The sequence below is a fragment of the Buteo buteo genome, chromosome 11, assembly GCF_964188355.1.
Source record: "Buteo buteo chromosome 11, bButBut1.hap1.1, whole genome shotgun sequence".
NCBI lineage: Eukaryota > Metazoa > Chordata > Aves > Accipitriformes > Accipitridae > Buteo > Buteo buteo.
Window position 1 is genome coordinate 25,382,549 of NC_134181.1, and position 13,479 is coordinate 25,396,027.

General features: G+C 49.5%; 1 protein-coding gene across 5 annotated transcripts in view; it reads left to right on the top strand.

Annotated features, from left to right (window-relative positions):
• GATAD2B (GATA zinc finger domain containing 2B) overlaps positions 1-13,479 on the top strand; it is a 41,169-nt gene that overhangs the window by 16,921 nt on the left and 10,769 nt on the right. For 2 of the 5 annotated variants that reach the window (XM_075040837.1, XM_075040840.1), the window contains exon 2: positions 9,211-9,540. In XM_075040837.1, coding sequence (XP_074896938.1) covers positions 9,212-9,540 — 329 coding nt within the window. In that variant the 5' untranslated portion in view covers position 9,211. Of the gene's footprint in view, positions 1-662; positions 871-2,754; positions 2,774-4,150; positions 4,337-9,210; positions 9,541-13,479 lie in introns of those variants that run through there. The other 3 variants (XM_075040839.1, XM_075040842.1, XM_075040838.1) reach the window with 3 other exon arrangements.

Below are 13,479 nucleotides of genomic sequence, written 5' to 3' on the forward strand. Positions count from 1 at the left end.
CAACCGAGAGACAGCTCCCTGATCCTGTCGAAAACTAGCCTTACGGTTTGTCTTCTAAAATATTTTCTTTGTCTTATTTTTTAATTCCTTCTCGTGCATCTGAATGGCAGGGAGAAGCCTTGCTTAACCCCCCAATTTATGAATGACTCTCCTTTTACGCTCGGTGAATTTTTTTGAAGACTCTGTCAGCTATTTTCTCTTTGTTAAGGCTGTATTTAGGACTGTGTGTTTCTTTAAAGCCTCGTGCACGTTCTGCTCTTGATAAAATCTCCGCGATAGGCCCTACATGTTTTCTTTCTTACCTGCATAAAAATTCCTCCACAGGGCTGTAGTGTAGTATTTCTCTTTGCAGCTCACACAATAATCTGAGCCCAGCGTAGCATTTCTTGACAACTTACAATCCGTAGCACCAGGATTCAAAGAGCAGCACGTTTTTATTCGATAGTGCGGTGGTTTTTTTCTCCCTTTGCATCAGTGTTCTTGCAGATCTCTCTTCAGACTGCCGAGCCGTTAAGTCATAATTACCTTTTTAGGTTATTATCCTTTTTATAGTATTGTATGGAAATGCTCGTCTTGGGAGCCAGCCATTTTGTGTGTGCTGTGTTGAAATGCATTTTACGACGTAGATGTTGGTTTGTATTCAGCCTAGATGGAAGCGAAGACGTCGGAGCGGTGCATGTGCTGGGCTCTCAGCAGCCCCTAGACACACGATTTCATCCCATGGCGCTGGCGGGCTCCAGACAAGGAGCCAAACCTTGTGAAACCCATGGTTTGCCTACGGGCTCAGCGTGTTTTTAAGCGTGCAAGGGGAATCGTGTGATTCAGGGGTGCAAACGTGGCTTTTGAACAGCAGGAGTGGAGCACATTCAGGTAAGTCGGACCTTGCCTCCTCAGCGCATGTAAATACCATTTCTGCTCCCTGAGCCCAGCAGAACAGGGCTTTAAACAGCTCTTATTCCACCGACATAATAATTTTTAATATATAAACTATGGCACAGCACGGTTCCTGTTGTTTCAAGGGACCAAGATGGTGGCAGAGCTGCCTGGAGCGCCTTCGCTCTAACCTGGCCACGGCGCACAGGGATGGACATGTCGGTCAGGTGTTCAGTCCCTGCAAACATGACAGATCACGTGGGGATATTGGGGTTTGGATGCTGGATGCTGGTGCAGGTGCCTGAGTTGCTGAGTCCCTTCCGTGTGACTCTGTGTGTTATAAATGCATTTGTTCTGGTAATCCAGCCCGTTCGCTTTTTTGAACTAATGCAGCCCCAAATGTTTCTGAATTGCGCGTGAAGGTGCCCACTTCCCCCTGGGTTTTATTTCATGGGGTGGATGGGGGGTACCCACTTCACTTCTGAATCTCTTGTCCCAGTGGGGCTTATTCCTGCTGGGGCAAAATCTGGTGTGAAGTCTAGGTTGAAGCTGGAAGCAACACTGAGCTGTGGATTTAGTCTGGGTCTGGTACTCAGGAGGTAGAAAGGTGGCTCTGTGACCATTGGCTTCCCTGGGTGCTTAGGGTCTGCTTGGATGGCTTGGAAGAATAAAAAAATACTTGGTTGGAATTTACTGGTGATTGGTGTTACTGGCTGTGCTTTGCTGGCTGAAGAATGTTGTCCTTCTAGTTGACGATGGTGACTGAAAACTGTTCTTGCCCGCCTGGGATGTGGGAGATGCTCCGCCCTCCTGGACCATGTCAAGTAGCCCATGTTGGTGTTGGAGATATTCCTGTACATCTCTCCTTCCCTATCAGGCTGGGATAAAAAGTGTCCTTCTCTTCTGCCAGCGCATCATTAGGCTGTAGTGGTCCTTGCACACGGATGGACTGACGCTGTGCTTGGGAAGAGTAGAAGTTAATCTTTCTAGAAGATAGCCCTTCTCAAAAGGTTTAGGATGCTTCTGGTCTCCTGAAGCTGCTGCAGATGCCCGTCTGCCTGCGTTCGGTTCTTGCGTCTTGGTGGATGGTGCTGGCAGTTGTCTTTCACCGCTGCTCCCTACCCAAACTCTTCCGATAACCTTTGCAAAGGACTGTATGATCCCATTCCTCGTTTGAGTGTGACCATTTTTCTTTCAATACAGCCACCTGCCTTCCTCCACAGGGCTCTGGTTCAGCGACCTGCTTGTCATGGAGAGGGATTTCTCTCCTATAGGTGCATCCATAAGCCTGTGTGCAGGAGACATGCACGTGCATACTATTGCTCCTGCAAAATTTTTGGAGTCTGCAGTGCCTGACCATTGTGTGGTCATGCTGTAATCTGGAGCAGGGTCAGTAATATGCTTGCACAAACAGCCTGGCATTCTGTCCCTGGAGATGAACTACCCTGAGTGACTTCCTTGCCACCAGTCTTATTCTTATTGTGAGCGTTGAGCATCCCAGCAGGCTTTATCAAGCTACTGTGAGCTGGGGAATCCTGCAAGGGCCCTGAACCAGGCAAGGGCTGAAAGATTTGCTTTTGGTGCTTCATCTTCCAAGAAGGACCTGCCAGGCGAGCATTGCCTCCTCTGCTGCTGCGGGCTGGCTGATCACAGCCGGTATTACCCTGAAGCTGTGTTGCATTAAGCAGCAGGTACGGGCAGGGTTATAAAGGTGATGTCTTACCTGGTCGGCGAAGAAACAAGAACAGAAATAAACATGTGATCTGCACACGGAGCATGTCCCTTTGCTCTGGGCACCAGTACCTGGAGGAGCTGCACGGCCCGTGGTACACAGTGTGTCCTTGCCCTTCTCCTCCTCCGTGAAGACAAGCGGCTCTGTGAGGAGCAGAGCAGGCACCAGGTCTGGTTTGTCCTTTTATTTTCCTTTCATGCTCCCTCAGAGGCAGGAACCCAGGTAGCTGCCTCAGCTTTTCCAGGGCTGCGAGCTGCCTCTGTGCAGCAGCTCCGCTCGTAGTAACTCCTTGTGCTGCTGGAGCAGAGATGAGTAAGGAAACTGGTTGTTACTGGGTGGGGTGGGACTGGGGAGACCTTGTGTCACTGTAGCCACGTGGCCGGGGGAAGATTTTCCTTTTAAGACATGTCAAAGAGATCTGTTGTAGAGTCTGTCTTGCCTCGGATGCTTGTGACGGCGGCCAGTATAAATAGCTTTGCAGGAAGGCAGGAGTAGGGTTGCCAGGAGGATTTTGAAGCACAGTGCAAAAAGTTTTAGCCCTGGCTAGTTCAGAGAGAAGGAGGATCGGAGAACCCTCGTGGTGGATCAGAGATCCCTCATGCAGAGTCTGGAGTGGAGGAAAAGAGGAAACTTTGCTCTTGCCCAGCCAGGGATGGAGCATTGGACTGCGTCCCACCTCTGCGGATCCACACTTGGTGTGGTTGATGCTGCCCGGAGTGTGGGCAGCCAGAAAGCTCCAGCCTGGGAGCTGGAGGAAGCCTCCGGCAGCGGTGGCATCACTTCTGGATGTCATGGCCTTCACCTCGGGCGTCTCGCTTGGACTCCTGTGAGAAAGGAGAAGTGTAGGTTGCACTTCTTGGTCTGGATCATGTCCAGAGGCAGAAAGCGGAGGATTTCTGTCTGTTTTTTTCTGCATTTGTAGCCTCCCTCTTGGCTCCAGGGGAATCTTGCTGAGGGTGTGCTGGTTTCTTTTGTAAGATTTTTCCTTCTTCATACTGCTGGTTCTTGGTTGGACACGTAGGATGGCACATTATCTTGTGTTGCCTTTCAGCTTTGCTGTGTGTCAGCCTGTTAATTGCAACCCATCAATTAGTTCTGGAGGGTCTGAGTCCGGGAATAGCGGCTGGACGATGCAGTTGGTTGTGTAGGAGTCGAAGACAAAAATGTGAGTTAACACAACAGAGGAGCCCTAAAAGAAAGACAGGGAAGGGGTTGTAACCTCCTGGGGCTTCCCTGAATAAACTTAAGTTGAAATTAACTTCTGCTGGTGCTGCCAAATTTTGGTTGCTTGGTCCCACATTCATCAGGTAAATCTCAGAAGGATATTTATCTGTACAGGCTGCGTGTTAAGAACCGGCTATATCTAGTCCCTAGATATACTTGCTTCTCCAGTATAATATTCATCTTTTTGGCCCAACTCACTTGTTCCAGCTTTTAAAATAGTTGTGTTGGTTATTTTTTTTTCCTTGTGGGTGATGTATCAAATATAAATGGAAAATTGGGCTGCTGCTTTGTTTGTCTGGGAACAGCAAACCTGTCTTTCGAGCACTGGAGAAGTAGAACTGCCTAAAGCTAAAGGAACGTGTAGAGAAGCGCATGATGCTGAAGCTAAGACTGCCTTGCCCCTGACTGTGCTGAAGGCAGCATCGGCACATACGGGCACCAGGCTGCAATGCTCTTGTGTTTCCGCACAGAACAGCATGCCTTTGGGGACGTGAACCAAAAATGAAGGTGAGCCTGTAAACCAGTGGCACTGGAAATGCATGGTTCCAACTGGAGGGATTGCGGAGAGGAGAGCTCTTGTGCTTATAAATTGGAAGGGGGTATGGGGACTTGCTGGTGCTGGGGTGGAGAAAGAGGTTTGGAGCTTGCCTGGGTGGTGGCGACGTTCGGCAGCGTCAGATTTGGGGACCCAAAGTCTTTGGGAAGAGCATCTGCACACCAAGCGACTGTGACTTGTCCATTACATCCGGTAATTACTGTTGGTAGAGAACAAGAGCGATGCTCCCATCACAGCTAGGTGCTGCCTGTTTTTCGCCTCAGCTGCAGAAGTTTTGCTGGTCCTAGAAGGCATTTTTCCTCCAACATTGGCTGGTACGGTCTCACTGATGATGCTGCGTTTCGTCTCTCGGACCGCCTTGCATCCCTGCGTCGTGGGAGCTGAGCAGGGTGTCCCTTCTCTCCCTCTGGCCTCCTCCTCCCTGGGAGCCTCTTAAATGTTGGCTCTAAACTGACACAAGCTTTTTTTTTTTTTTAGTCAGGAAAGCTTTCTCACCTACAGAGCTGCAACTGGAGATAATTACAGTCTGTATCAAGTCAGAAACAAAACATGTTTTATAGCTCTCTTGTTTTCCCCTGGGGGATTTTGCCACCATTTGAGAATTTTGTTTCAATTTTTTTTTTTTTTAAATAAAGTTCCTTAGGGAAGTGAGAGGGAGAGCCTGCTTCCTGGGATGTGCCAGATCTCCAGGAGTGTTTTGCTGGAGGGAGGCGAGTCTGGATGATCTGGTTTGCGATGCCGTGTTGGTGGAGATGTGCCGTCATGCCTGTTGCCTCCTGTCCTTCAGGTGTGACTTGAGCACACCTGTATTGTCCGGTGCAGCTGGATGGCATCACTCAGTGTGCATCCATTTAACATGGTCCTATTACTGTCTGATTAATGAGGTTGGTTTCTTCTGAAAAATGGCTAAAATTCAGAGGGGGGGGAAAATCTGCCTTCACTTAGCTTATAATCCTAGATTGCCGATAACGAGGAGATGCTCCACAGCCGGTCCTCGTTCACGAGTCAAACCAGAGAGGTTTAATCTTTGCTCTTCATTTGCGTTACTGTGACACAGAGCGGACTGGTACTGAAGTTCCTGTCTGACCTTCAGACTCACTGAATAGCCCGTAGTTGAAAGAATTCCTGGTCTTTTCTGCTGTTTTTTGGCTGAAGTAGAGTGCTCTCCCCTGGCTTGCCCAGTTCTGCAGATGAGGTGCTCTGGAAATTCCCAGGGCTCCCAGTAAAGCTGCAGTTTTTCCCCTCCCCTTCCCCCTCCTCGCAGCTGAGTGTTAATGCTGAAGGGCCCCATTCAATAAAGAATCTGAAGCCTAATTTAATTTTTATTGAATCTGGCTGAAAGCATGTGCTCCTTACCAAGCCTGGAAAGCTTCCTCTTGAAAGGATTAAATAGTTGTGGTACCTGTTTCTGATAACAGTGCTTTTGATTTGTTTCTAGTACTGAAGCCACTCACGTTAAAGGGGAGGGCATTTTGAAACCCTTCAGATACCATCTACTCACATCTCTGCAAGCAGGGTTTTCATTCATGGTCTGCTCAGTCCTTTCCTCCTGCAGCAAGTGCATGTGCTAAATGATGCTGCTGAAATCCCACTGACTGGTGGCCATCGACTCCTGGAGGCTGGTGCATTGTTTCCTCAGTGTTTGTCGGCCAAGACCTTGATTTCCCACCCAGTGCATTCCTCTTCTGTGTCCCGAGATGGTGTTTCTTGCTTGTCCCCCAGCTCTGTGCTAGCGGGTGACAGCAAAGCTGGAAAATCACAGGGATACTGTGATGCTCCGGGACGTGGTACCACTCTTGCAATGGAGCAAGATGGGTCCATGTAGGTGAGGGACACCCAAAAACCCACTTTGGTGATGGGACTGGTAGGTCTCTGGGCTTCCTGCAGGGATGGGGAGACAGAAGGAGACCATCTGTCTTGCAAAGAGGCCAAGCAAAAGATTTGTTCTCCTTTCGTACCGCCGCTGTCTGTCCTTTGTGGTCTCAGTGGTAGTGAACCTTGGCTGCTGCCGACTCCATTGCTTGGCACAGATCCTGCCGGTGCCTCTGTTGCTGGCTTTGTTTCATGCTCCGACTCCGATCAGAGCATGGTGATAACACTCCTCATCACCTGTGTGCCTGCAGACGGGGCTTTACAGCTTCCTTCTGCTCACGGGTGTGCAGAGGCAGCCCAGCTCCAAATCAGCAGTTACTAGCAGGTAATTTCTTCTCTTTTCCCATGTAGCAGTTCAAAGGGACAGCGGCTGCCATGGGTCTTTAAAGGAAACACACAACTCCGGTCACGTTTCATGGCAGTGCTTTAGCTTGCTTAAATAACTGCCTGTAAAGGTGTATGGCTCAATCTGAAACCTCATCAGAGCCCAGCAACTCTCCCTTTGGTTATGTTGCTTTTTTTGTCTGTGCCAGGTTTGCTGGAAGTGGCACCTTGAGGTGCAGATGTCACCTTTCATATTTTTTAAAACGGGCAAATATTTACAATGTTCTGATGGTTTTCCTCGTGCAGGTACATCTCACTTACCCTTCTGAAGGCCAGAAGATGACCATTGTGTGCTCAGGAGGCCTGAACCTCCTTTGTGCGCTCCAGTATTGTTTTATTTTTCTGCTTGCCAGTGATATTACAGCTGTGTTTGTCTTGGTGTCAGAACACATGATGTGAAATATCCATGTGCGTGAAGCAGCGCAAGGTTTTTGAGTACCAAGACGTAATTCAGTGAAATTGCTTCAGATTGCTTATCAGTCAAGGTGGCACCAGCTCTCCTATGCTTGGTGTGTGGTGGTCTGGGTTTTTTTTTAAGCGATATATTCAGTTTATGTATTGTGTCAATGTGGAGCTTGTTTCATACGGACAAAGTGGCTTCTCAGTAGGGAAGAACCTGCAGGATGACTTGACCGCACCGCAGGGTGGGTACCACTATCTAGGGATGCTTTTTTAACATATCCTCAAGCAAACACTGAAGCGGTGGCAGGTTAGAAAGTGCCTGTGCTCCCTCTCTGTGCGTCAGCCTTTGTCTGCCAGGTATCTGGACTTCTCTCTCCTCCTCCTCCTCACTTTCTTTCATCTCCCAAGAGTATGAAGTGGGGGAGGCAGCCGTGGAGGCCCTTTCATGGCTGAGTTAATTGGAGCTCAGAGCTTTCCCAGCAGCTGGATCCAGACCGCAGCGCTGGGTGCGGTGAGGCTTCTTGCTATCCCATGGTGTCTTAAATAACCCACCGCCACTCACAGCTTCAGTTTAACCTGGGGTCACTTCTTAGGGATGGGGGCGGAGAGCGGCATTTCATGTGTCTTCCTTGGCTTGCCTGTGCTTGCCTTTCTATATTTGGTTGCAGTAGACGTGTGTTTTCCTGCAGAGAGACTAGACTGTCAGGTAGAAAGAAGTCTAAGGTGCTCACCCTGGACGTGGCAACCTCTTTGAGATCAGGCTGTGCCAGAGGCTTGGTCGGACTTTTTTTCTATTGCATTGCAGATGCGTGCTTGTTTTCTTGCTGCCTGCCATGACTGCTGCCCTTTTTTTAAGAGTAAAGTTTCTCTAGCATGGTTTATACCCTAGAAACTATATTGATACTGTAGTTGAACTTGTGTGACAGCTGTACTTTGGAAGATATGTAATTATAGGGATTTATAACTGAGGCAGAACATTTTCCTGGTAGAAATTTGGCTTGGTGAAGGTTTATCTCGTGAGTGACTTAGAGCCAAGTTTAGGAAGCTCCACCTGAAGTGAGCGTGGAGGAGCAGAGGTGCCTGAGATTCGGCCGCTTTGGCCTCATCTTTCAGCCTGTAGCACATAGACCTTATTAACGAGCCCCTGCAAGTTGCTGGCGCGCAGAGCAAAAAAAGTTATTGGCGTTTTCGAGACAACTACATTTTAATTCTGACTTATTCCCCACTTGTTTGTCATCGTCCCTAGCCCTGGTCTGCGTGTCAGTAGGTAAAGATCTCACCGAGCTGGTCTTTCCTTTTTTCAAGTGGAGCTCCCTTGGCTTTTTTTTGTTGTAGCTAGTTTCTTATCAGCCTGGGAGCAGAGAGATGGGTTTGGGATGGGCTCTGCGGCTTCTTCCTCTTTTTACTGCATCTGTTTGCCATGGGGCATTTTTGCACCTGGAGGAGAGGCAGGGGAAGATGGAGAGGGAGCGTGGGTGAGGATGGTCCTGCATGTTCCTTCAACCTTTGAGTGAGAAGGTGCCTTGCAATGCTGACTAACAAGGCAACTTTGCCCGAGAGCGTAGAAAGAGTGGGAAAAACTGCATGGTAGGAGATTTTCTGTATTTTGGAAGCTTGCTACCAAACTTGGCGTGCTGTGGCATTCATACTGATAGCAGGGGGCTCAAACCATGCTTCGGGTCCCCTCAAAAAACAGAAGTCCATGGCATGAAGCCTGCAAACGAAGCCTTACAAAAAACTAAGGCTGGGCACCTGTAGTGCAAGAAGGAGCTGAGCTGCCCTCGTGTCCCTGGATGACTCGAGTCTTTTCTGGCTCCCCTTTCTAATAAATCTTGTCGAATCGCAGCCGGCAGTGTTTTAATGCCGAACGAGGGATTGTGTCCTCATTCTCAAGGGTTTCGGGGTGCTCTCGCTCTTCAGGTGCGTGCGGTTCCTTCTGCTTGGGAAACTCCCCGCCTGACTGGTTTTAGGATCAGGACTAAAAGCGTGCAGCACTGCTGCCAGCAGGTCACTGCATGCAGGCGCGTGGGAGGTCGGTGCACCCCGAGGTGGGAGGCTGGGTTTGGAGGTCCCCGCTGGCCCCGGGGGAGTTAAGCCGTGTCTGCCGCAGCTGTTTTCTGTTTGCTGTGATACTGATTGTGTCCTTGTGTCAACCTCTGTCCTGCAGGATGGACAGAATGACGGAAGATGCTCTGCGCCTGAACCTCTTGAAACGGAGCTTGGACCAAGCAGATGATCGGGATGATGTCCTGGCAAAGAGATTGAAAATGGAAGGACATGAGGCGATGGAGCGCCTGAAGATGCTGGCACTGCTGAAGAGGAAGGACCTCTCGGGCATTGAGGTGCCCCACGAGCTCCCGGTGAAACAGGATGGTGTGAAAGTCTATGAAGAAAAGCTGAATGGGAGCCTTAGGCCCCATGGGGATGGCAGGACTGCAGGGAGGCCAGGGAAGGAAAACATTAATGATGAGCCAGTGGATATGAGCGCAAGGAGAAGGTAGGTGCTAAATGACTAGAGTCTGTAGCTTGCCTGTTGTTAATCCTGTGCTCTGCCAGATGTGAGAACCCAAGTCAGAAATTAAATCAACATTCTGCGGGCCTGGGGGAGTCTTCCTGGTGTCTGCGAGGTCCCTTTGGCTGAATGCCGAGGAGCAGAGCCTGCTCTCCCAGTAGAGTTTCTCTGGAAGGCACTCAGCGCTATTCTTTCATTGTTTTTGCTTCTGCTGCCCTTCTTATTCCACCCCAAAACCAGATGGATTTTGTTTCTTCCTCCCTCCATATGTTTAGTATTATAAGCTACAACCATTGGGTGGCTGGCAGAGCAGACCTTGCCAGTGTGTGTGAAGGAGGAGGGCGTCCCCTCCAGCCAGGACTTTTTATTAGCACCTACAAAAGTGGCAGCAGAAGTCCTTTATTCAGCTGGAGGCCAGATCTGATGCAAGTGGCACAGACAGTCGCTCTCAAACCTGACCGTGGCCAGGCTAGTGCCTCTGTGAAGAAGAAAATGTTTTTTCCTGCTGAGCCTAAGACTGCTTGTGAGAAGCAGTTGCCTGAGCGATCGAGTGCTGGTGAGATGTGTCTGTTTTCCAGGAGAAGTTCCTCATGGTCTCTGTATGTGCAGTACCCACACACCTGATTTTTATCATTAGTGAACTGCAACTCGATTTCCGCGGCCAGCACCTGCAGCCAGATTCTGCATGGGGGAGTTGGAGTGAGAGGGTCACATGTGAGAGCCTGTCCCATGTGCTGCACAGCACTGGTACATCCTGCCTCTGTTCTTGTTTCAGCTTTCTTGGGAGGAAGAAGGAAACAAACGTTAACAATTTTGATTTTTGGCTTGATTTGGATACCGAGCCAGAATGGGCTTGGCAAACAGGCTGAGGAGCAGAATGGGGGAGTCCTGTTTAAAGTAGGTACAAAGTGCTGAGAAATTCCCTTGATATTTTAGTGGATGAAAAGCTGGACCCGAGCCGCCAATGTGCGCTGGCAGCCCAACAAGCCAACCGTCTCCTGGCCTGCATCACCAGCAGCATGGCTGGCAGGTCGAGGGAGGGGATTCTGCTCCGCTCTGGTGAGACCTCCCTGGAGCTCTGCGCCCAGCTCGGGGGTCCTCAGCGCAGGAAAGACACGGAGTTGTTGGAGCGGGTCTGGAGGGGGAACACAAAAATCATCCGAGGGCTGGAACACCTCTGCTATGGAGAGAGGCTGAGAGAGCTGAGAGAAGAGAAGGCTCCAAGGAGACCTCACTGTGTCCTTTTGATGGGGACAGACTTTTTAGTAGGGCCTGTAGTGATAGGACAAGGGGTGATTGTTTTAAACTAAAAGAGGGGAGATTCAGACCAGATGTCAGGAAGAAATGCTTTACGCTACAGGTGGTGAGGCACTGGCCCAGGTTGCCCAGAGAGGTGGTCGATGCCCCATGGTTGGAGACATTCAAGGTTGGGTTGGACGGGGCTCTGAGCAACCTGATTGAGTGGGAGATGTCCCTGCTCACTGCAGGGGCGTCAGACTAGGTGACCTTTAAAGGTCCCTTCCAAGACAAACCATTCTGTGATTCTATGTTTTCTTGGTGCTTCCTGCACCTTGCTCAGGAAGCAGGTACCTGCAGTTGAAGCATGTTTGAAGGAGGCAGTGGTAATTCCTATGCAAAGCTGCAGCCTGCAACGACAGGAGCTGCATTTGCAGGCCTGGAGATAGATGCCGGTGTCCCAACTGGTTGAGTATGTCTTTGCGTGTGGATGTATAGGAAGTTTGGTTGCTTCAGCAGAAAGGTGTGAGGGCAGGGTGAGCCCTCTTTGTGACAGGGTACATGTTGCCAGTGTTGTCTGTTCTCACTCTCCCTGTTCATCGAGGAACCGGGATCGTGATTCAGCAAAACTGAGATTGTTTTGTCTTCATGGGTGCGTCATATCAGGGCTGGTTTTTGTTGGTGGTGGCTTTTGGATAATGAGGGGGTGCTGCCTATGCTTCTGGGGGCTGCTGTCCCAGCAGGGGCTGGTGAGCAGGTGATGGATGGGGGATATGAAGGCAGAGGATCTCAATGTTTCAAGCCCCTTCTGGGTGCCGTCAGTATAGTAAATATTATAAAGATTAATGCCTTCATAGGCACTTGCTTATCTGTCACACCCTGGCTTGCAGAATTTCAGAAGTGGTGAACAGATCTGGAGTGCCAGAGGTTGAAAGGAGAAAACCACCTGGATTATTTTTGTTTAATGACAATATATGTGGCTTAAATCTGCCTGGTCACCTCTGCTGCTGGTTCAGCCTCCCGTAAAATCTGAAGAACTGCATGCGGTGGGGCAGAGATGTTACTGTTGTGCACCAGAGGGTTTTATCTGTGCTCGTGGGAGCATTCAGGTACAAGCAACACCCTTTGTAGGTGCCCTGGGTTGACTTGTGTCCTGCTCCAAGTGCATCATTGGGGTGTTGCACCTCTGAAAAGTGCAGTTCTCCCAAAAAGCTGTGTGGGTGAGACAACATGGGTAATACTCAGCTGCTTGGCAAATGGGTTTAAGCTCTCAAGGTGTTAAATGCTGTAGGAATAACTGTGGCTCTGGGTAAGTTACTGTGCAGGTCGTCTTCTCCCCAGAGAACTGGCAGGCGAGCATTGGGCACTGTGGAGGGCTGCATGCTCAGCTGAGTTGCTTGAATATTGTGCAAGACACGGGGAATCCAGTTAGGTACCAGAACTGGATGCGAACACTTGAATCACTAACTGTGATTGAAAAGAAATCAGCTCTAAAAAGAGGTAGAAAAATTCTGCTATGAGTTTTGAAATTATTGAGAGTGAAAAACGTTTCTAGCAAGAGAAATAAGGCTAAGGGGTGTTTAACTTTCCTAACCAGCTGATAAGGGGTCAGTAAGCTGGAGTTTGCTTGGGAACATGCTCCATGTCTTCGCACCTCTGCCTACCTCTTGTGCTGTCGGCATAGCACTTCTTCCAGTAGTTTTGTTGTAATTATGCTCTTCTCTTGACAAAAGTAAATAAAACAACCCTGACATATTCAGCAATTCTTTGCAGATGGCCCTGTTTTCCCGTCTGGTTTTGACACTGGCTTTGCTTTTTTCCCCTCAACGGAATGTAAATAAAACAGCCTGGATGTATCTGGATGCTTGTGCAAAATAATCACCAGCAGCCATAACGACAGCCCTTGTTTAGGAAAATCCTGAACCAAAATCCAATACTTCATTACTCCGGGTGTGCCTGATATGTGGCCAAGGATGCGAGAGGAGCAAGAAAACCTGTTGTCCTCAATGCCTGATTGCCTTCAGTCCTTCTAGTCCAAGAGTTCGGGATGCTGTTACTCAAAGCAAGCACATCCAGAGACTTGCAGCAAAATAAGGGACTTGGTTTTGGTGCCTGTGGGGTCCGTGTGAGCAGCCCTGATGCTGATGGGGGAAGGGACCCTCTGCCAAAGCCTGCTTTATTTTTAACATGCAATCCTGTGCATACCAGAGAGCCCTTATCCAAACACTTGGTCATCACGGTATTTGTTGACATATGAAACTCCGTTTGGGGGACGGTGGCTGCGAGTTGACCCAGGATACCTGCTTTGTTGCAAGGACATGTTTATTCCGGAGTGGTTTTGTGTATAGACATGCCCTAACTGATGGTTTGGAGATAGGCACCTTGGGTAGCTCGCAGCAGAAGCCAGATAAAATGCCGTGGGAGGGTGATGGGCTGCTCAAGAGCTGTTGAAGACTCACCCAAAAGCAGCTCTTGCTCTTGGCCAGCTAATTATAAAACTCCTCGGATGCAGGTTGGTTTGCCTGGACAGGCTTGGGCTGACTTTCTCTCGATAGGATGCTCTGGACCTTCTCTGCCAACCATACTGCGGGGACAGACCACAAACTCAGGCCCAGCTGGAAACCCTCCTGCCACTGGCAACCTGAGAAACCTCCTTCTCTGCTCTGGAGCAGGAGCAGCAGCTGGAAA